Here is a 23,475-nt window from a genome sequence, read left to right as displayed (position 1 = left end):
ATTCGCTCCCGGGTAATGAATGCGTTAAATATCCACAAAGATGGAGGAGTTGGGAAATATTTGGGGCTCCCCAAACATTTTGGCCGCCGCAAGAAAGATTTATTTACGAGCATCGTAGATAAGATTCGACAGAAGGCTATTGGTTGGTCATCCAGGTTCCTTTCTAGTGCGGGCAAATTGATTCTCCTCAAAAGTGTGTTGTCCTCGATGCCATCGTATGCAATGAGCTGTTTTAAGCTCCCTGGATCGCTGTGCAAGAGGATTCAATCCGTCATTACCCGTTTCTAGTGGGATGATACTCTGGATAAGAGGAAGTTATGTTGGGTATCCTGGGATAAACTCACCCAAAGCAAAAGGAATGGTGGATTAGGCTTTAGGGACATCGCCTGTTTCAACGATGCTATCCTCGCCAAGCAGAGTTGGCGGATTCTCCAGAACCCTGAAAGCTTTCTGGCCCGTGTTTTGATCGGAAAATATTGCAGGGGCTCTTCCTTTCTTGAAGCCGTGTGCCCTTCATCGGCGTCACATGGATGGAGAAGCATGCTCATCGGTAGAGACCTCTTGAAGAAGAATCTTGGTTGGGCCGTGGGAAACGGCAAGAGTATTAATGTGTGGAATGACAACTGGCTCTCCACCTCCTCCCCTCTAGCTCCAGGAGGACCATGCCTTGAGGACAACGAGAATCTTCGTGTCTCTGACCTCTTGGACCTGACCACCTTAACCTGGAATGCCTTGAAAGTCCTGGATACCATCTCCCAGGTGGCCAAGATTGTCTTATCCATTAAGACGAGCATGTTCGAAGCTAATGATAAGAGGATCTGGTTGAAGGAGAAATCCGGGATTTACTCCACCAAATCTGGCTATTTTGCTGCTCTCGAGGAGTTTCCACACCCTCCTTGTAGCAACCAGGTCGACTGGATACCGGATATATGGTCTCTCCCGACTGCTCCTAAAGTTAAAAATTTCCTGTGGCGCTCTGCGAGAGGAGCTCTTCCTGTTGGGGCTAATTTAGCTACTCGCATTCCTGATGCTAACCCTCTGTGCTGTAGATGTGGCCTCGAGGAAACGCCTGAACATCTCCTCTTCCTCTGTGAGTTTGCTAAAGCCATCTGGCAGAGAGCTCCGCTAACATCAAGACCGGACAATGAGGGTCTTCAGCACTTTGCTAATCTATGGAAATCGGTGAAAGACTCTGAATGCATCCCTTCTACTGATCTCCCAAAAAGTGTCCTGGCACCTTGGCTTTGCTGGAACATTTGGAAAGCGCGGAACAATCTGGTCTTCAATACCAAATCTTTTTCAGAAATGGACGTCCTGAACAAGGCAATCTCGGATGCTTTGGAATGGTGCTCTGCTCAAGTGAATAAACCCAAGGATCCTCATCCTATGGTGTCACAACCCTGCATTGTGCAACCGCTCGGAGTAAAGTGTCAAACCGATGCAGCCTGGTGCAAGATCAAGGAAATGGCTGGCTTCGGCTGGACCCTATCTTCCCCTGCAACTGGCTCGGTCCGATCCTTTTCTCTACGAACTGACTGTGTCCCATCCCCATTAATAGCAGAAGGGATGGCGATGCGCACAACTATCTCTCTCGCTGCTTCAGAAGACATAAGGAATCTCTCAGTTGAATCCGATTCCCTACTCCTAACCAGGTCCATCAATTCCAAATCTCCCCTTTCGGAGCTACATGAAATCCTTGAGGATATCTCTTACCTCTCAAAGATGTTTGACTTTATCTCCTTTAAATTTATTCCTAGACGTTTTAATGATGTTGTTGATCGCTTAATTAAAAACGCATTGTACTCTGGCCATGCCATTTCCGGTTAAGTTATAATATCTTTTGTTGTTCAAAAAAAAAAAATATAGAAGTTCAATTAAATATTTCTCTGTAAGAGATAACTAAATATAGAGTTCAGATTTGTTTTGAATATATATGAATATAAATTAAAATTTTATTAAGTTTTTTTACTTATTAAAATATTAAAATATATTTTATTATTTTAAATAATAATCAATCCATATATATGAAAAAATCTATTTAACTTTTTGCAATATTTTGCATTTGTACATTTATAATTAATTAGTATTATTCTCGAAAATCAAGTCAATTTTTTTTATAACAAACTGAAATAATTTTTTTTCAAAATTTAGATTTTTTTTAATGGGTTGACCGAAAAAATATTTTCATAAATTATAAAAATAAATTAAGTAGACGGATTTATCCACATTGACAATCGTATATATAATAATTATTAACATATATTATATAATTTACTAACTAAAAATGATAGTTTGATACTTTGATCTCTTATAAAACATTCACAATTAATTTTTTTTATTTTATAAATATATATATTTAGATATAACCCATGTATGTATATATATAAGTATATATATATATATATTAACATTATATCAACTTCACATTTAAATACTACTAATAATTAAACCGCATAATCAAACTAGCTCAAAGTCTTATTCGATGATATATATACAAGTAAATATCGGTTGTGTGATATTTATATATGTACTCTTATCTAATTATCATCAATTTTATTTATTTATATTTTATATTAAAAGAATTTTTGTTACTAATTTTAATTTAACCAAAAAATTAAAATTGAATTTAAAAATAATTTAAAAAATATTACTCCATATAATGTGCATGTTAATTTCTAATGCAACTATTATTCGACAATACGAATAAAATTATCCGACTGTTTGTAATCTCCTATAATATAAAAAAAATAGCGATTTTTCTTTTTTTTGGACTCTTATTTTGTGCTAGGAATGCAAAAAAAAGTGTCTAGCTTTCAAAATTACTAAGTAAAGTAATGATCTTACTATTTTCATCAATCATCACACTCTATATTTATATAAATGTCATAATATATATGTTTGTGTGTATTTATCTCAAAAGTAAGATAACTTTTATGATTTTTAGCAATAATATGCATGCATTTAATCATGAAAAATGTCATTAGGTCATAATGTAATTTTATATGATAAAGTAAATATAATTGAGTATCATTTATTTACGAAAATGTCATTATGTTATTTAGCAAATGTTGCCCATAAATTACATCATCCTAACAAAAAAAAACAAGACAATTTTTACCTTTTTTAATCTTAGATTTCAACTCCTTTGTAATCAATTGTAAAATTTTCAGACTATACATGTGCACCCAAAAAAAATCTATACTATAAAGTATTTTTTTTCCTTTGAAAATTGAAGCCATCAGTTTATGATGATTGGATTTAAAATTAAAAAGGAAAAAAAGTGGTGGTTTGGGTATTTGTGTACACACCGTTGATATGTGTAAAGTCTAGATCTTTGGTGTTCTTAATCCATTCGCTTTACCGCTTAAAAGGTACACTTCTCTGACCAAACAAAGAATCACCGAACACGAACTTCATCTTTTACACAACCTCCTCTCGATCTTCTTCAATTCTGATCGGGTTCTTATTGATTCGAGATTCACCGTTTCTTAGATTTGATTTCATTGATCATCGTTTTAATTTTTTTTTATCAGTTTTCGATTTCTGATTCTCCGCAATTTTGACTCTCCGATTCGTCTGACGGTGATGCAATTATTCCTTTAAGCCTTGAGAATTTTGACAGCAACAATTGGATGCCGAGATTGATTTCATTTGAGCCTCTTTTTGATGCAAATTTATCTTCCCTGAGAAAAGACCTTTGATGTAAGAACAAGGTAAATTCGATTTTTCCAAAGTAAAGTACAAATTTCTTTTTTGTGAGTTCGTAATCGCGACCCACAATTTCTTTGATCGTATCAGTGTTAGTAGAATTCGAGAAATTTTGTTTTTAGTCGGATATGGTGGGCGCAACTTTGTTTCACCGTAGAAAGCATTCATGGCCTGCTGAGGAATTTATCAGCAGAAACACTTTGCAATTAGTAAGTCTAATAAAAATTTCAGATTTTGTTGGAGAAAGATTCGTTTCCATTTGGGAGAAATTGGACTTGACTTTTTTTCCTTTTTTGGATTTGCTCAATTTTGTAGCTAGATTTCGATAGTGCTGCTCCGCCACCACACGCATGGAGGAGGAGATTAAACTGCCATGCAAATATCTTGAAAGAATTCACTATAACGTTTAGAGAAGCCATTAAAATGGTATGTATCCAAGATATATAGTTTCCTTCATTTCGTAGTTGCGTTTTGGTTTATGCCAAACTCTCAAAATGTGATTTTTAGGTACGCTTGGGGATACGCTTATGGTCTTATGTCAGAGAAGAGGCCTCCCATGGAAGGGTAACTCCTTGGAACACTAGATTCTCTTGATACATACCATAAATATTCATTTTATAGATTTTTTTTTTGTATGAATGTTTTTAATAGAATTTTTGTTCATTTATGGTTGGTAATATTGCAAAGTTTTGGTCTTTTTTTTGTGAAGAATTAACTTCTGATTGCTACAGAAAGCACCTATTGATCCTTTCACCAAGGAGAACTGCAAACCATCTGCATCCCAAGGTGTTCCACTCGGAGGAATGGGGTAAATAGCAGATAGCCTCTGCTTTTTGGTTTTATTGGACATAATTTCGCAGCTTTGGTTTGACCAATGCTGTTGGTAATTGCAGAAGTGGAAGCATATCTAGGGGCTTCAGGGGTGAATTTAAGCAGTGGCAAATTACTCCTGGAACGTGCGATCCATCCCCTATGATGTCCAACCAGTTTTCTGTAAGTTTATTCTATGACATTAGTGGACGTGATCCCTGAATCGTTAGTCCCATTTTTTACATTATTCGTCCTCATTGTAGCTTTTTATACTTTGTCGGATTTACTATTTCTGGATCTTGCACTTGAAATCTACTCTTCCAGCTGTATAGTCGTAAAGAATGAAGGCTGACCATTGAAACATTATGATCTTTTGCAAGTGCATAGACATCGATTCTTGCGAAAATCCTCCATTATAGTTGTTCTTACTTCAATTGCAAATTTTACTCGTGCAAAAAATTCCGTCATGGTTTTATGGTAACTCCATCACAGTTGATATCCTTTCAATGCTATGCCGATACTGGACTATTAGTATTTGTATGTTTTGATCGTCATTTAACTAGTAGGCTTTCTCTTTGTATGTAATTTCGACAAATGTTTTTTTGCTTGTAAATTACCTGCCAAAATTTTCAAGAGATGTTTGTCACTTGTGTTTCTTATAACATTTCCTTGCCCCACTCTTTGCAGATTTTTATTTCTCGAGATGGTGGGCACAAAAAGTATGCATCAGTTTTGGCGCCAGGCCAGCATGGAAGTTTAGGGTAAGGATTTGTTTTATAGGTATCTTCTATTTCAACAATGCCAGTTTTTTCTTAATCCACATACCTTGGACTGGTTTTATGGTCTCAGAAAATCGCGTGATAAGGGTATTTCTTCATGGGGTTGGAATCTGAATGGCCAGCATTCAACTTATCATGCACTATTTCCTCGGGCCTGGACTATATATGATGGTACCAACCTTCGTGACTTGGTCTTTTAATGCTAGCATACTTCTCTTGGTATATCACTTGTAATGGTACTTCTGTTTGTAGGTGAACCTGACCCAGAGTTAAAGATTTCATGTCGGCAAATATCGCCTTTTATACCTAACAATTACCGAGATAGTAGTCTTCCAGCATCTGTTTTCGTATATACAGTAAGTAATCCTTTCATCTAGTGCATATTCATATGGAGTTGGCGCTGCCTCTGTAAATAGAAAAATTCTTAGTTCTAAATAATGGATGAATATTTGAGCATACTATATTTTCTGAATATCTAGACCGCATACATTCCATATGTATGGGTCTGTAGTAATACCATTTCCTTAGATTAGCTGGTTATCAAAGCGCCAATGTAGATGGACTTGCCATGGGCTCGTCATTGTAGCTTAGACCACAAATTTGTGAGACATTTTATTTGCTGGGATACCCCATCCATCCTAGGAACATGATTTAATACTTTGATTCTGAATGTTTGATGGCGGAGCAAGTTACTTAGTGAACCTCTACATATTCTTTTATTAATATGTAAGGTGTTGATCACCTTCTAATTGAATCTGAGGAAAACCTTATGAGTTGCTACTTTTGTTTTAGCTGGTAAACACTGGAAAGGAAAGGGCAAAAGTCAGCCTTCTTTTTACATGGGCGGTGAGTTTGCATCTGATTCATTTCTATTACATTATCTGTTGAACAGCAGGGGAAAGATATGCTTACCAGCTTTGTATTGTGCAGAACTCAATTGGTGGGACTTCGCATATGTCAGGGGGTCATGTGAATGAGCCATTCATGTAAGCAGAAATATGCGACATCTTTTCCATAAGTGATTATGGCTTTAAGCCAATGTGTAATTTTTCGTTTGGTTCGTTTTTCCTTGCAGTGGTGAAGATGGGGTCTCCGGTGTCCTCTTACATCACAAGTACGACATATTTCCTTAATAGCTATAAACTACTATTGGTTTGCATATATTTCGTGTTAGATTCAATGCTTTGAAAGGTGTGGTCCACATTGCCATTCTTTCTTAATGGTTTAATGGAGAACGATTAGGAAGATGGTAGTACCTGAAGTGTTATTTGTTAAAAGCAGTTCCATTCCTTACAGTTGAAGTGTGCAAATAACTGATCCGATGAACAAACAAAAGATATGATTGTACCAACTCATCACTGGACAAATTCACCGACTAAAGACACCTTGTTAGTCAATAGTAAATGCACATTACCTAGATTACCTAGAGAACACAACTAGTTGAGCGAGAAGTTTCCCGTTCACTTTTATCAGGAAAATGTTCCCTAGATAGACTTTTCTCCACGTGTGAAGGCCCGATCTGTTGCATTTAGACTATTAATTTAATGATGGGCGCGTTATCCTGACTCACTGCCTAAAGGAAGGATCTCCAAATAAATTCTCTTGCTAAACAATTTACACTATTTATCGCTGTTTGAGTGTTTGACATTGTTTTCCGGCTTATCTATTTACATGGTCCATGGATGAAGTTGATTTGGTAGAATATAAACTTGTTACATTAGAAGGTTGTGTTTTTTTTTTCTGTAAGCGAAACTATATATATAATTTTTTTAATATGTGATAAATTTTCAGGACAGGCAAGGGTAACCCTCCTGTTACATTTGCGATCTCTGCTTGTGAGACTCAGAATGTGAATGTGACTGTTTTACCATGCTTTGGATTGTCTGAAGATAGTTCTATGACAGCAAAGGATATGTGGGATATGATGGAAAAGGTGAAAATTCTTTGCATCGTCGTTTGCAGACTGCATATTTCATACTTGGCCGAAACATGCTATTGACTCTATAATTGATTTTTTTTTTTCCTGAACTGTCAAGTGTCAAGTCATATAAGAACGTCTGTTTCATATATCTGGAGTAATTGTTATAATTTCTAAAGGGACTGACATTCAGATATTCCTTTTAAAAGGATGGGAAATTTGATCAAGCAAACTTCAATAGTGGGCCGAGTATGCCTTCATCAGCTGGAGATACTATTTGTGCAGCTGTCTCAGCTTCAGCATGGGTAGAGGCTCATGGCAGGTGCACTGTATCTTTTGCTCTTTCGTGGTCATCACCAAAAGTGAAATTTTCAAAGGGAAGCACATATGATAGGTAAATAAAGTACAACATTTGTGGTCTCTTCCTAAAATCGAGAGATAAAGTTGTTTACTTTTCAATTATTGTCACCAACCTAATTTCGTATTGTTGTCATGAAAATGGCCACTTCTCCTTTCCATTGCGTCAGTTTTTTATGTACCATATAGTTTACATTTTCTCATTGATGCTGGATCTCCTTTTAAATTTTGTTAACGCTCTCAGCCATGTGTTTTATTCATTTGATTAATTTCGACCAAAAGACTGAATCTGAGAGCTAGGAACACTAGTTATTATACTTTAAAAGTGCGCAAGCAAATGTAGGTTGCCACTTCAGCAAACTAAAAGTGAAGAGAATGCCTGAATGGCTGAATATCCCCTTTCTGGTATCAGTTGGTTAACAAAGCTAAACATTGTGGTTGAATTGAGTGTATGAAGAACATGCCTTTTAGATATAAGATATCAAGTACTATTTATGTCAAACGCTGATGATTATCTGAGCTCTATTTTCTGTCATTCTCTGTCTTTGGTCTGCAGGAGGTACACTAAATATTATGGAACTTCGCCAAGAGCAGCTCTAGACCTTGTGCATGATGCACTAACACGTATGTACCTGTGGTCTCAATGTCTTTGCGTCTTATGCTCCACTTGAGTTGACTCTGTTTTGTTCGGATGTATACCTCATACTGCTGTTAATTGAAACTTACTACACATACACAGAATGGTGCTTATGTATTAGTGACTAGCTTTGGTTTTCAAATTCAGATTATAAGAGATGGGAGGGAGATATTGAAGCATGGCAAAATCCTATTCTTGGAGATGACAGACTCCCTGAGTGGTAACTGCTTCTTTGTATACTCAAAGCGTTGCAGTTACTTTCTGAGTAACTTTTAATATTATTTCATGTATTTCATTATGGATAACGTTTAATAATAATTTTTGAACTGTTTTTGCTATTTGTAGGTACAAGTTCACTCTGTTCAATGAGCTTTACTTTTTGGTAGCCGGTGGTACAGTCTGGATAGGTACACATCTACAGTATATGCTTCAAATGCAAATTTTGAGTATAAAATTGTCTCTGTGATTGAAAATTTTGTTGCCTGTCTCATACATTTTCGGTTGCAGACTCTGCATCACTCCATGCCAATGGGGATAGTCAGCTTCAACAATCGAATTCAAGAAATCCAGATGGTAAAGCAAGTGGAGTTGACAGTAAAGACCAGCAGAATAACCTTAATGATTGCGACAGCAATGGAATAAAAAGCAATGGGGAAGCATCAGTTATTCACCAGAAGAATGGTTTATTTGTCGACACTAGGCACGTAGATGATGACGATGATGTTGGCCGGTTTCTGTACTTGGAAGGCGTGGAATATGTGATGTGGAACACATATGATGTGCACTTTTACGCATCGTATGCGCTTCTTATGCTATTCCCAAAGATCGAACTGAATATTCAGCGGGATTTTGCTAAAGCTGTGTTGTCTGAAGATGGGAGAAAGGTTAAGTTCCTAGCAGAAGGAAATTGGGGAATTCGCAAGGTCAGAGGCGCTGTTCCTCACGATCTAGGGATGCATGATCCATGGAACGAAATGAATGCTTACAACATACATGACACAAGCAAGTGGAAGGATCTCAACCCAAAGTTTGTGCTTCAGGTGTATAGAGATTTTGCAGCTACAGGGGATTACCAATTTGGAATAGACGTTTGGCCCGCAGTTCGTGCTGCTATGGAGTACATGGAACAATTTGATAGAGACAATGACGATCTAATAGAGAATGACGGTTTCCCAGATCAGACATATGATACGTGGACCGTTCATGGTGTGAGTGCATACTGCGGTTGCCTGTGGCTTGCGGCTCTTCAAGCTGCAGCGGCAATGGCTCTTCAAATCGGTGATAAGTTCTTTGCAGAATTGTGTAAGAATAAGTTTTTGAATGCAAAGGCAGCACTGGAAACGAAACTATGGAACGGATCGTACCTCAATTATGACAGTGGAGCGAGCAGCAACAGCAAATCCATACAGACTGATCAGCTGGCGGGTCAATGGTATACGGCATCTTCAGGCCTGCCTCCAATTTTTGAGGAATCCAAAATCAGAAGCAGTTTGCAAAAGATCTTTGATTTCAATGTGATGAAGACCAAAGGAGGCAGAATGGGTGCTGTAAATGGGATGCATCCTGATGGGAAGGTGGATGAGACATGCATGCAGTCGCGTGAGATATGGACAGGTGTCACTTATGCAGCTGCAGCTACTATGATCCTCTCTGGAATGGAAGAACAAGGGTTCACTACCGCTGAGGGAATTTTCACAGCTGGCTGGTCAGAAGAAGGTTTCGGGTAAGTTTATCCAGTCTGTCAAATGTTATCCGTATCACACACACACAGAAACATAGATAGACGTTTCAAAATGACACTGGTTACCTACTAAACATTGGAAAGTAGTAATAAATATACATAAGAATGAAAAAAAATGAGTATGGTAATAATGATGATGCGGCGAGAACAGGATATCTCCAAGAATTAAAACAACTACTATAGTGAAATACTCGTATAGTGGAAGAATTTATGTATAGGAATCTATACAGAAGGTCAAAATGTTAGAAAATATTAAATGGTGTTGCTAGTTGGTTTAGACTTTGATTGTTGAGGTGTGTGTTAGTTTTTTTGGAGGTTTCTTTGACTTGACAAGTTTGGACTGGATACAGATATTGGTTCCAGACACCGGAAGGTTGGACAATGGATGGGCATTACCGGTCATTGATATACATGAGACCGCTCGCAATATGGGGAATGCAATGGGCATTATCGCTGCCAAAGGCAATTCTTGATGCTCCTAAGATCAACATGATGGACAGAGTTCACATGTCCCCTAGAAGCCGTAGATTCTCCCACAACGTCAAAGTTGTCAAACACAAAGCTAAGTGTTTTGGCAACTCTAAACTAAACTGTACCTGCTGAATATAATCGGAGTAACTAAAAAGAAAGAATACAGTTTTATTTAAAAGGAATTAGCCGACATAGAGGTTCTGCGTTGTAATATATTTACAGGTGGGAAATATTCCATGAAAGATAATGGAAACATTCCTATAATGTTGCTGTACATTTTGCTGAGAGAGAGAGAGGGAGAGACTTAATGTTTTGCAGGAAGATGATAAAAGTCTGTAACTTAACCCTTGTCTTTTTTGGGTTAATAACCTCAAAAGAACATCATGTGTTTAATCTTATGATTTGTTGGTTTCATTTGTCAAGAATAAGGGATTCGAGAGCACAAACTCAGTTCTTGTTGTAACAATGGAGCTAATCAAATGTTTTTGAAACATATTTAATCCATTATGGCTGTCTCTCAATTATGTCTCTTGTGTTTAATAATCTCAGCATAACTGTCTACGCAAGAGCTTACACAAGTCACATGTGGCTGCGTTTGCTTCATAACAATTTGTCGATTCTTTTACGAATCTCTACAATAAATGTCGCCGTTAACTTGAGATGTTTATGAATAAAGTAAAAAAATTGGAAGAAAATAATCGTTTTCTTCCACAGATTCTTTTTTTGCAGAGAATTTTGAGATCGATTACTAATTCTAGACCGTTGGATGTTTCCTGACATTAAAGCACAAGACCTATTAGTAACCGTAAGATCATGACACGAGAACCAGCGATATTTAATAAGGCACAACAAAAAAAACGTATGATTGAGTTTGTGTTTCTCCTGTCTCTCTGAACAAACAAATGTCGGGACCTCAGTGCTGCGAAAACCCGCCGGCTCTTAACCCGGTTTCCGGGTCGGGTCATGTCGAGAAGCTGGGTGGACTCGATGCCTACGTCTCCGGTTCTCTCGATTCCAAGTTGTGCATCCTCCTCATTTCTGATATTTTTGGTAAATCATACTTCTTCTTCTTTGCTCTGATATTAAAGTCGTTTGCTTTTAGTCAAAGACATGATCGAGTAACAATGGTTTTTGATTTGGACCCCTTTTTTTATTTGATCATTTCATCACTGTATTCTGACTTTAGCTTCGTTCATAATCTTCACAGGGTACGAAGCTCCAAACTTGAGGTATTATATTACTTCTTCCCTCTTCATCGATTCGACTATTGAAAATGGAATCTTTTGTTGATTTGGGTTTTGTTGCTTCAAATTCAGAGTAAGTGTATGGTTTTCAGTAGCTACATATGAGTTAAATCTCAATTTTTGTAAAAGGTGTAATCTTTGATTGGTTTGTCTAATTCGAAATTATTTCTTATCTGATTTCATTGGATGATCTGAGCTGCAAGTTCTTTTCTTTGTTGCTAAAGTCAGTGTTTATGGAGTGAAAAAAAACTTATTTTTATGTTAAAGGGCGCTTGCGGATAAGGTTGCAGCTTCTGGATTCTATGTTGTGGTTCCTGATTACTTCTATGGAGATCCTTATAATCCCTCTAACCAGGAGAGACAAGTTCCTGTCTGGATCAAAGACCATGGCCCTGTTCGTCTTCCTCCTTAAATACAGTTTTCCCTCTACATTCTCAACATTTTCTTGCAGTTTTTGTTCTACTGTAACATCGTTGTTCACAAGTTCCACTAGGTGTTATGCCTTCTTCTTCTGTTGTTTTGATAAATCCCACCTGAAATTCCATGTTCTCTTTTTCCAGGATAAAGGCTTTCAAGACACAAAGCCAGTACTTGAAGCCATAAAGAACAAAGGCATAACCGCCATTGGAGCTGCAGGGATGTGTTGGGGTGGTGAGTGTTTTTCTCTATTGTCTTGAACTATACTTTCTCCCAATTTTACTAAGCCGAGAAATTGTCACTCTCTATCACTAGTATTTCCTGGAAATGTCTAATGCGTATTTCTTTTTCTCTCTTGTGCTGTTGATCTTCAGCAAAAGTGGTGGTGGAATTGTCTAAGCAAGAGCTTATTCAAGCAGCTGTTTTGCTTCATCCTTCTTTTGTCTCTGTTGATGATATCAAGGGTAAGTGACTTTAATATAATTCCATCTTGATTGCTCACATAAACTTAGACACACTGTGATTGGTCTAGTTGCTGATACTTATACAGGTCTTTGATTAGAACACCTTAATCGACTTTCACGGTTTCCTGCAGGTGGGAAGGTTCCAATTGCTATATTAGGAGCTGAGTTTGATAATTTGTCTCCACCATCACTCTTGAAGCAGTTTGAGGAGATTCTTGCTTCCAAATCCGAGGTAAAGCCTGCTTTTCTGCAACTTAAGATAGCTGAGAAAGAAGAAGAAACCTAACTGTAAACTGGCTCTGTAGGTGAATAGTTGTGTGAAGATATACCCGAAAGTCGCGCACGGATGGACAGTTAGGTACAACACTGATGATCCAGAGGCGGTTAAAGCTGCAGAAGAAGCTCACAAGGAGATGCTTGATTGGTTTGTGACTTATGTCAAATGATTGATCCATGCTCTCTCTTTAAGTGATCATGTTAGCTATTTGTTTCATAAAATGAAAATAAGGAGAAACAAAAGTATAAACAGTTGGTTTCTGTCTCTACTCTCTACTGTCTATAGGGCTTTTGAAGTATGTTACCATGTTATGAGATTAGTCTGTGATGCCTTTTGTTCATCATTATTTTTAAAAAAAAAAGTTATTGTGGCAAAACTTTCCCTTTCTCATTATCTTTATTTGGAATTGGATGGCAAAAGTTTGTCAAAACTTCTTCTTTGATCGAAATCAATGTTTTCTCCACCCAAAAAAATATATATTTCGTTTCTCAGATTTCCAAATTAAGTTCTTCTGTGACTCCTTTAGCAGTTTTAAATTTTGAAAAGAAAATAAAACCAATTCTCCCGTTAAACTTCATCTATCTTTACTTGATAGGCTAAGAAAGATACTAAATTGAGGATTTGTAGAGAAGCAAAACTCAATTTTATGATCAATAGTATTTGGTAAATTTCGCATAATCTTCTCTCTGAGCATTTTAAAATTACAATTAAAATGTGACAAAAAATTACAATTAAAAAAAAAACTGTTACGTATAGTTTTGTGCTATCAAATTATGAAAAACCCAAAAAAAATCTATAAATATATCTATGATCAAGGAAAAGGAAACTCTCTCTCTTTCACTATCTTTTATTACCTCTTTGATCGGGGTCAATATCTTCACTAAAAAAAGAGATTTCGTTTCTCAAATTTCCAACTTAAGTTTTTGTTTTCATGAACTACTTTGGCTCTTTTCGCAATTTTAATTTTTTTTTATTAGAAAATGATCCATAGATTATTTAAAATATTACTGCATAAACTTCATCTATTTTTATTTGATATTCGAAGAAAGATACTAAATTCAGGAGTTGAGGATTTTATAGAGAAGCAAATCTCATTTTTATGATCAATAATAGTATTTGGTAAATTCCTCATAATCTACTCTGCGCATTTAAAAAAATAAAATAGGAAAACTGTTACGTAGTTTTACTTTTATGCTATCAAATTATGAAAAACAACAAAAAAAAACGCCGAAATATCTCTATGAATAATATATTTTTTTGGGACCAAATAAAAATCTATTATCAAGGAAAAGGAAACTCTCTCTCTATCTCTCTACACGCCTCTCTATAAATTAACCGAGAAGCTGCTATTGAATCGCAAAATCCACTCTGAGAAAATTAGGTTATCTTCCTAATTTCCTCCGAAACCAGCAGGAATCGATTCCGATCAATGACGAAAAGATTATTCACGATGCTCGAATGTCAATCCTTGCTGGAGAATTTATCGCCGTTCGTGGATATCAAACGCCCGAAACGCTGGTCTGACGCAGCATCAGCAGCAGCGACCGAAAGCACCACTATGTGTTTAATTTCAAACGCTTTTATCGGATTCCCAGAATTGCCCGAAGAGCCAAATAATAGCGATTCGGATCGGAGCGTTTTGTGCAGACTCTGCGTTCGATTACCCGACGGGAGAAGAGTTCAGAGAAGTTTCCTCAAATCGGAATCGGTTCAGCTTCTCTGGTCGTTTTGCTATTCCCAGATTGATCAATCGGAGAGGATCAAGCCTTTCAAGCTGATTCAAGCGTTTCCTGGTGAATACAAGACTCTTTGTTACGGATCTAACACCACTTTCGAACAATCTGGGCTCGCGAACTCGTTGATCTCGGTGACTTGGGCGTGAAGGTCTTTGTAGATTTTGGATCTGTAAATTATAACTTTGTAGTGATTCTACTATTATCTCTTTGTATTTCTTCATTATCGATTTGTAGAAGAAAAAAAAACAGTTGAAATCGCAAATACACGAAAAAGATCTCATCAGATTCTCAGTTGTGTAAATTTGTCAAAAATCCGATCAAATCGTATAAACATAAACACTGTTTCAAAGTCAATAATAGTATTAAACTTTTTCGTGTTTGGTAACCTTTTGATTAATAATTCACTATTAGAATTAATCAGTTAACCATATTTTGAGGTGACGATAAACAATTGTTGGGTTGAATTGACAAAAGGTGGAACAACTTCAGCAAATATAGGCAAGAACATAATAATTTTTACAGGTTTCAGTCAATTATTGGTTCCATTATATTTATTCGCGTAGCCAATCATCTAACTGGTAAAATTGTTTATAGTTCTAGCTAGGGATAAATGGATTTGATACAAAGAACCCGAATCGAGATACCGAACCATTTAAAAATGGTTAAATTGATAGTAGTATATTTTCTCTTTATCGAAACCTAAAACCAAACATTAAACCCGAGCCAAACCAAAAAAAAAGAGTTAACCAATGGTTTTTTAAGGATTTTTTAACTAAATTTTGAATCAAAACCGTATCAAACAAAATCAACTATTGATAATAGAGTGGACTTTTTTTATGATAAAATATTTGTTAATCGAACTTCAAAAATTTGAAAAACAAAACTGCATACCAAACCGAACATCTCTACTTTATTTAAAAAAAAATAAATATATATATATATATATCCAAATTACCAAAATCTTATCTAAAATTACCCAAAATTTCTTTATACAAAATTATATAAAAAATCCAATTATAAATAAAAAAGATTAAACATATTTATTGTGTATTTAAAAAATGATAACATTAGATACAGAAAGTCTAAAGTTAAACATACAGTGTAAAGTTTAATACAAAGTTAAAATATCAATTATTTTTGTTGGTGACCAACTGACCATTGGAATTTTGCATTAGAATAGCAAAATCATCTCTTATCAGTGTACTGCATGTTTACAAATTTTACTAACTTTTTAATCAAAAAGATAATTGATATTTTTGACGTAAACTAAAATTAATATTTAGTTTTTTCCATATTTGGAGATAACTAGATTCTTTGATATTGTGACATAAAAACTTGGATGAAGTATCATCTAGGTGTTTAACATATCCTATTCATTTGATCATCCCAATAAACATATTGGGATCAAGTACCCCTCAAATTTTTTTTTGATTGAAGAGTTCAGTTAAAAACTGTTTGAGATCTTCGTACTCCTAAAGTTTATAAGGATTTATTAATCTAAATTTCAAATCAAAACCAAATCAAAATCATATCGAACAAAACTAAACTATCAAGACATCAATAATAGAACAACATTTAGCATTGTTAATAACAACAAGTATCTGTTTTTCTTGTTAGCAAAAAAAAAAAAAAAAAAAAAAAACACATTCTCAGCAGTTTTCATTTAAAAGGAAAATATTCTCAATCACAGCTAAACTCTCTGTTTTTTAGATTAAGAATGTAAATTTTTACTAAGTCTATGTACTATTTCTTATTTAGGTTCATCTTTTGTGCACACCATATTTTTTTCTTGGTTCTCTTACTTTTGTAATCCATCATCATTGTGTAATTGTGTTCAGCCAAAAAAACTAGTTTTGACTGATGTGATTTCTAAAAAAAATTAGTTAAAAAATCCATCATCATTAAGTTCAACTGAAAAAAATATGTAGTTACTTTTTTTCTTATGTTTAGTTTTGTTTTGTATGATTTTGAATTTTTAAAATAAATCCTTAAAAAACCTTTTATTTAAGATTATAATTTTTTTTTGTTCGGTTCAGATTTAGTATTTGGTTTTAATAAAATCCAAAATATTGTTTTTTCTTTGTTGACTGCAAAAATTGATGATCGGGATGATCCTCCTAATGCCAATGTTAATCTTCCTTTGCCGGTATTTAGGATTTATAGAATTAGTGTTTGATATCAAATATCAACTCTCTCTTTCTCGATCTCAACTTTATTTTTCTCAATCTCAAATCTCTTCTGGTTCAATGGCTTATTTTTTCAATTATGAACTCAGCCATAATTTGGAAAATTTGGTGTTATGTTTTCATTTCACTTCCAGAAAGGCTGAGAAATATTCTATAATTTTTTACACTCAAAGAGTTACAAATGACCATCTCAATTTAGTTTCAGAACTGAGTAAGAAGATATCGCCTCATACTTTTTTCTAACAAGCTAACTCAACTGGAGTGTTGCCAATCTATAACTCGGTCTTATGCAAAAAAAATTCCAAATCGAGAGTTAGCGATGACACCAATATTGTATGTAAGACAACCGTTTCTGAATTTTTTTTTTTTTACTACGCTTATTTCCTTGTAATTTTGTAAATATTCTTATCTTATTTTATTGATCTTGTGTTCTGGCAGTTTCTGATTTGGGGACACATTTCGATAATGTATTGAATTCTTCTTACATGGAATCAGAAAATAATGTATGTATCCGTTCTTGCACTAATGATTTTTCGATGTTTTGTTTTGTTAGAATTCCTTTTACCAAATTATGTAAATATTCCTTCTTTTTTTTTCAGGTTTAAGTTGATTATGGATCAAACATCATCGTTGGGGTTTTTTGGGACTAAGAGAATTGCCCTCTGGCAGATGAATTCCCAGAACAAGATATACCCAACATCAGAGTAAACATCTAGAGGTTCTCGACATGTAGCTTTCACCTGTAAATTCTTTGATTTTAGGATAAACATTCAGTTTTGGGTCAATTTAAGGTTTTTTTTTAGTTTGAGCGGAAATGTTTAGGATTTGAGGAATTGTTTAGGATTTGCAGAATTAATGTTTGCGCTTAGGAGTTCGGTTCCGGTTTAGTGTTGGGTTTCAGATTTTGATATAGAAATAAATCTATATAACCGTTTTAAAATGATTGGGTTATTTTAATTTAGTTTGTCTCAAATCAATTTTACAGAACTTTTCAGATTGTGTAACCAAGAAAAGCTTGAGGTATTGGAATTTGATTTTGTAAATGCTTTAAGGATGATGAATGACATTATCAAAACTAAAACTGATGAAGATCTCTATGTCTCTGAATTACGTTTCTTCGTTATTTTCTTTGTTAGATGCTCCACAATGTATCTAACAAAAAATGTATTTTTGTTAGATGCTCCCTTAAAAGAATGTATTTTTGTTAGACGCTCCACAATATTCAACATTCTACAAATCTGTCCTCAAATGAAGGATGAGCTGCTGACATTTTTCAGAACTATCATCATCTCTGTGTTCATGAAAAGTGAAGATGCCAATCCTATTTTAACTCAGTTCTTCACTTTTTCCATCAAAGAGAGCTTGAAGTATGTTGGTTTATAGGTTTCCATAAAAGAGAGCTCTTGCATTTGAAGATGAAAGGTATCATTGGCCATCAATTGGATGCCAATTTTGGTTCTCTTTGTCTATGTAATTAGGATTTAATTTTTTGGTTTTTTAATATTAAATAATTTATTATTTCTTTTTTTATATATAACTCAAGTGATCCAGCTGAATTAGAGAATCGTCGGCAGCACAACTTCGGATTTTTAATTTTGACTGTAGACCAGCGCATCATTCTTCCAACATCGACTAATCCTAGAGTCCGAAAAGACCATGTGAAATGTAAATGTCTTGATGATCAAATATTAAATGTTACAATTCCGCTTCCGTGGGGAGTCGATCTCTGACTTAAACCAACATAGTAACTCTCACCAAAGAAAGGAACCACCCACTATCACCACCACCACTTGATTAAAGGATTTATTTCTTGAAAATTTGGATTCAAAACGAAATCAAATCGTATCAAATAAAACCAAACCATCGATAAACATAAAGACAGTTTCAAAGTCAATATCATGGAGGATGTATTAAACTTTTTCGTGTTTGTTAACCTTTAATTTGTTTCATGAAATCACTATTAGAATTATTCAGTTACCAAATTTTGAGGTTATGAAAACTGATATGTTGGGTTGAGTTGAACAAAGGTGGAAAAACTTGGAAGATATCACTTGAGAACTATTTTAATTTTTTACTGGTTTCCGTCAAGATTATTTGTTTCAATATTCGGGTATCCAATTATATAATTGGTAGATTTATCTATAGTGTTTTAGTTCCTCAAAAAATTAGTAGTGTTCAATACGGATTAACCATTTGATAACCAAACCATTTATAATAGGGTTGAAATATATTTATTTTCTCTAAATCTAAAACACCGAAAATAAAAATCAAACCCTGACCGAAAAACGAGACTATGTTTTTAAAAAAAAAATTAAGGATCTATTTCACTAAATCATTCTAAATCAAAACCAAATCCGAAACCGAATCAAACAAAACCAAAAACCATCAATAATAAAAATAGATTCGTACTTTAGATATTATATTCATGAGTAGTGTACTAGAAAGAAAAAAAAACACAAACATTAATCAAAATACTTAATGTTTTGTATAGCATCGAGTTAAAAATATATTTTTTTAAAAAAAGAAAAAAAAAACATACACCATTGTTTCCAAATATTGGATTACATGAGCAGAGCTCAAGCAATCTACGAAAATGTTTTTTCAATCAATATATATAACCAAGTGATTGTTCATAAAGAAAATATATATAACCAAGTGACTCTTGGACTGGTGATTTTCTAGACAGGGAAAAAACTAGGACGAATCCATTTGGGAAAAAGGTTCTTCTCAAAAAGAATAAAGGCTGCCTCCATGCACACAAAGACTAGTGTCAAATGCCGAACTTCTCGGCAAATTAAAAAAAAATCAACTTAAAATATCTGAAGCAAGTTCAAGTTATGTTCTGTTTCCTCTTCATGAACTATCAAATTTTTCATTACTGGTTTGAATCTTCTCCACAGTATCCCAGTCTCTTCATCGCATTTCACTTCCAGATTCTCTAGATACTTCACTGAATCCGGCAATATACATCTTCCACACTTCCTCATTGAGATCTTCTTCAGTTTCTGCAGCTTACCAATCTCCAGTGGCAACTTTTTCAATTCTAAGCAATCAGAAATATCCAGAAACTGCAAATTCCTGAGTCTCTCTGTGGTTTCAGGCAGCTCGGAAAGGTTAATACAAGAACTCAGCCTCAACACTTCTAGTTTACTCAAGTTTCCTATAGCTTCTGGAAGTTTGGAGAGTTTATTACAGTTTGTAATGCTAAGTGTCTGCAATGAAACAGCTTCAGAGATCCAGTAAGGTAACTCATCGAGATCATAACAATAGTCTATGTCAATCTCTTGTAAACTCGATAGAGCTTTAGAGACATCTATTTCTTTCGTGTCGTTGGAAGACTCATTGAAACTACACATTACCAAAGATAGCTTTTTGAGACCGTCGAGTAGCAATTGGAGAATGTCCGACAACGTGACTGAAACTTTCTCCAATCTGATCCGTTTCACGTTCGGTAACAAGCTGAGACACGACAAGTTGGTCAGTTTTGCAGGCTTAAGACCATCGTTTATGATAGTCACAACCTTCAGTTTCTTCATTGTAGCAATAAAGTCTGGTAAAGCGTAGTTTGATGAAGAGAGATTAAGGACTAAAGCCTCAACATTGGGGCAATCCATTTCCACCCAGCTTGATGAAAATGAATCATCTGTAACCCAAAAAAAAAAAAGAAAGACCAAGCATTGTTATAGGAAAGCCATAGTTCTAAAAACAGCAGATATAATCACTATGTTAAAATGTTTAGATAAAAGGACCATAAAGAAATACCTGTAGAGATAGACAAGAGACAGGCATTGATAGCCTGTTTTAGATTCAAACACCACTTTGGATAGTTGTCTCCTCGTATCACCAAATTTACTTTTTTTCTTTCCAAGAACTCTCCAGATTCGCTTTGATTGATAGCTAACTCCCTCAGGAGATCATGTTGAGTGACTAACAGCTCATTGTAGAATCCGTCTTTGTGCTCATTACTCCTGGTAAGTATAAATAAAAAAATTTCATCAAATGATCGACATGGCAATAAGGTGCAAAGACACAATGTTCACACATAAACAACATACCCGAGAGGAATAAGTTTAAGCAGATTCTGGGAAGCAAGGTCATTGAGGTATTTCATGTACAGGAGACTACTACCTTTACCGTATAGTTCCACCCATATGTCAACTATTACCGAAGCACGTATCTTTTGGTCTTCACGAAATGAGCCCATGTCCATGAAACACTCTTTAAGATAGGGTTTCAGGGCATTGAAGCTAGGCTGCAGACATTGTAACACTTTAGGACGAGGGTTACTAAGAATTGTTTCCTCTGCAGACCAGCTTTCCACTTGGCCCTTCCATAAATGTAGAGCTTGTCCTTTAAGTGAAGCACCGACTACTTCAATTACAAGTGGGAATCCATTGCAGCGTTTTAATATCTACACTCCGCACCATGTGAAAAACAAAGAAAGAAGATGAATCTTGTTGCTTCCTTTTAAAAAGACAACCAAAAGCTTAGATTACCATAGAGATAAAAACTAATTACCTTTTCGAAAAGATGTTCATACTCATCTGTGACTGTGTGGTGAGGCGGCAGTGCCCACTTAATGAGAAGGGACCTAGCATCTTTATCTTTCAAAGGTTGCAAATGATAAGTGAAGTCGAAACTCGGAAAGTCATACCGCGAGGTCACAAGAATCTTATAACCTCGGAATTTCTCAAGCAAGGACTCCCCTCCAGGCCACACATCATCCAATACCAACAATATCTGACCATCTTCTTTGAGTTTCTCCAGCAGTTTCTTCAAGCCATCAAGTGCTTGAGCATCATTCTGAAATGTAAGTGCTTGGTAACCATTGTGCTGGAATAAGTCCTGTACTATTCCCCTAAAGTTAGGAGTACTTGACACAACATTAAAGAAGATATGCTTGAACTTTCCTGCCACAGATTAGGAACAAGAGATACAGTTAAGGTGTAAAGATTGAAACTTTAAGACATGTATGCATATATGGTTATGGTTAAGATGGAAACCTCTGATGTCTTGGTCGTGATAAAGCTGAGTAACGAGCGTGGTCTTCCCACAACCGGGAGGAGCAGATACCAAAAGACTAACCACAGAATCGTCAAGGAGCCTCTTCTTTAGCTCCATCAATGGCCAATCCAAACCAACAGGAACTATATCAAGCTTTGCAACCGAACAAAGATCCCTGTAAACGTGCGGTCCAGGAGCAATCAAAAGATCGATATTTTTATCAATCTGCAACTGGTTCCTGAATTGAAGAATCTGCATCTGAACCTGACAGAAGTTTTTCATCTTCTTATTGATTCCCACGATTTTCCTGTTGTAATAAGATTTCAAGAAACAGTTCCATCGCTGGACGCGTGAACATTTCTCAACCAGTACACGAGCTTTGATGATCGTGTCCTTGAGATTCTTTAGTTCCTCCACTTTTTGCAACTTTTCGATCTCTTCGATTGTTGGACGCAATTCTTCCATCTTCGACGCGAGATCGTTATACACAGATTTGAACGTCAACACCATCTTCGCCTCCGCAATCAGCAATTTCAGGAGCTCAGAGGCTAAAGCTCCCACACCAGCACCTAGTCCCAATTCAACCGTCTTGTTCATCCTTGTTACAAAATTTTAGCAAAAACTAGCGAAAACCCAGATTCAGAAAAGTGATAAAGCTCTCAGATTTTGTCTGTAGATACTGAAATTCGCTGAAAGGCTAATGATAGTCAGATAGACAAAGAAAACGAAGTCTCAAAAGCAATCCCGTACTCGTTGACTTATAAATCCATCGGAAACAAAAAAAAACAAAAAAAAAAACAAAAAAAAAAACTTTGTCCCTGCTTCACGCTTGCCGCGCAATTTCCCGAAATTAAAACGATTTATAGTTTTTTTTTTTTAAAAAAATGTGAAAATTATATTATTAATTTTCTCTTTTTGACAGAAATTACAGAAATTATAAAGATAACAGATTAACCAAAAAGAAAATTAAAGACAAACCCGACAAAAACAGCAACAACAACGAAAGATTAAGTATAACTACTTGAACGTCCCAACGAGACAACTGGATGAAGGCTGCGTCAAGTGTAATGAACGACATTTGAAAAACCAAAATAATCAAATGGCTAACCACCAAATAGTAAGAAAAGTTCACGAAGAACAAAAGAGAAAATTCTCTAAAAAAATTTATTAAGGAAAAAGTGAATATCCCTAAGATCTGGAATCTCTACATCGTTTATATAGGGGAAGGAGCAGGCGAAAAGCCATACTTGGTAAAAACAATTTTATTAAATGAAACTAAGACCAAAATAAATAAAGTTTGGACTAACTCCTCGGTTGCCTTAACTGCGTTGACTGACTTTTGGACTGCCAGCCGAGATGACTCTTGGAATTCTTCATGAGTTTAGGCCGAGAAAGGAGTGTAAGCCCATAGCCTCGTTAAAACCTCCACCCGGAAAACTCATTGGGAAAAAACCGACCACAAGAAAAAGAGTACCATGAACTTACACACCAGCCAAACCTCAATCCGATTCCTGGTACGATACTGAGGTCAAGATGGCAAGTGTAAGCTGCTCATCATTGATCCGGCCATGAACATCCATGTTCCTGATTCCTACAAACAAACTCCGAACAGCTCCAGCAAGCTTCCGGATTTTTGACCGCGTTAAGGGACCCTCCAGAACGACTAAGGCAGATTTCAGAACCTCCACTTGTGCCTCTGATTCCATGATCACATCATCCCCCCCCC

The 23,475-nt window shown here is 35.6% G+C and overlaps 4 protein-coding genes across 7 annotated transcripts; 3 read left to right on the top strand and 1 right to left on the bottom strand.

Moving 5' to 3' along the window:
- Positions 1–3,365: 3,365 nt before the first annotated feature.
- Positions 3,366–10,833, top strand: LOC18024999 (non-lysosomal glucosylceramidase). Of its 4 annotated transcripts, none has more exons than XM_024159270.1 (19): positions 3,366–3,702; positions 3,799–3,917; positions 4,024–4,134; positions 4,216–4,272; positions 4,440–4,516; positions 4,602–4,701; positions 5,206–5,279; positions 5,368–5,468; positions 5,550–5,653; positions 6,090–6,143; positions 6,228–6,283; positions 6,373–6,411; positions 7,089–7,230; positions 7,425–7,609; positions 8,129–8,196; positions 8,357–8,429; positions 8,555–8,616; positions 8,717–9,932; positions 10,301–10,833. In XM_024159270.1, exons 2-19 carry the CDS (start codon positions 3,837–3,839, stop codon positions 10,551–10,553), a joined length of 2,853 nt encoding a protein of 950 aa, XP_024015038.1. In that variant the 5' UTR covers positions 3,366–3,702; positions 3,799–3,836; the 3' UTR covers positions 10,554–10,833. The 4 variants fall into 4 exon arrangements, with proteins under 4 accessions (XP_024015038.1, XP_024015039.1, XP_024015037.1 ...); XM_024159271.1 differs by having other exon boundaries at positions 3,366–3,713; positions 3,831–3,917; XM_024159269.1 differs by having other exon boundaries at positions 3,366–3,713.
- Positions 10,834–11,230: 397 nt separating this feature from the next.
- LOC18024998 (endo-1,3;1,4-beta-D-glucanase) lies at positions 11,231–13,173 on the top strand. The gene is made up of 7 exons (XM_006405946.2): positions 11,231–11,471; positions 11,629–11,650; positions 11,933–12,059; positions 12,226–12,316; positions 12,457–12,546; positions 12,678–12,778; positions 12,852–13,173. The coding sequence occupies exons 1-7, from the start codon at positions 11,324–11,326 to the stop codon at positions 12,990–12,992; spliced, it is 720 nt and encodes a 239-aa protein (XP_006406009.1). The 5' UTR covers positions 11,231–11,323; the 3' UTR covers positions 12,993–13,173.
- A 936-nt stretch (positions 13,174–14,109) lies between these two features.
- Positions 14,110–14,768, top strand: LOC18024997 (plant UBX domain-containing protein 12). The gene has a single exon (XM_006405944.2). The coding sequence runs from the start codon at positions 14,253–14,255 to the stop codon at positions 14,703–14,705; it is 453 nt and encodes a 150-aa protein (XP_006406007.1). The 5' UTR covers positions 14,110–14,252; the 3' UTR covers positions 14,706–14,768.
- A 4,647-nt stretch (positions 14,769–19,415) lies between these two features.
- On the bottom strand, positions 19,416–22,346 carry LOC18024996 (probable disease resistance protein At5g66900). The gene is made up of 5 exons (XM_006405943.2): positions 21,749–22,346; positions 21,264–21,655; positions 20,801–21,156; positions 20,508–20,713; positions 19,416–20,388 (listed from the first exon to the last, which is right to left on the bottom strand). Exons 1-5 carry the CDS (start codon positions 22,344–22,346, stop codon positions 19,556–19,558), a joined length of 2,385 nt encoding a protein of 794 aa, XP_006406006.1. The 3' UTR covers positions 19,416–19,555.
- Positions 22,347–23,475: the final 1,129 nt, after the last annotated feature.

The sequence above is a fragment of the Eutrema salsugineum genome, unplaced genomic scaffold (genome assembly GCF_000478725.1).
Source record: "Eutrema salsugineum unplaced genomic scaffold, Eutsalg1_0 scaffold_13, whole genome shotgun sequence".
NCBI lineage: Eukaryota > Viridiplantae > Streptophyta > Magnoliopsida > Brassicales > Brassicaceae > Eutrema > Eutrema salsugineum.
The sequence above is the reverse complement of the archived record's forward strand: the minus strand, read 5'-3'. Positions and strand labels throughout refer to the sequence as shown.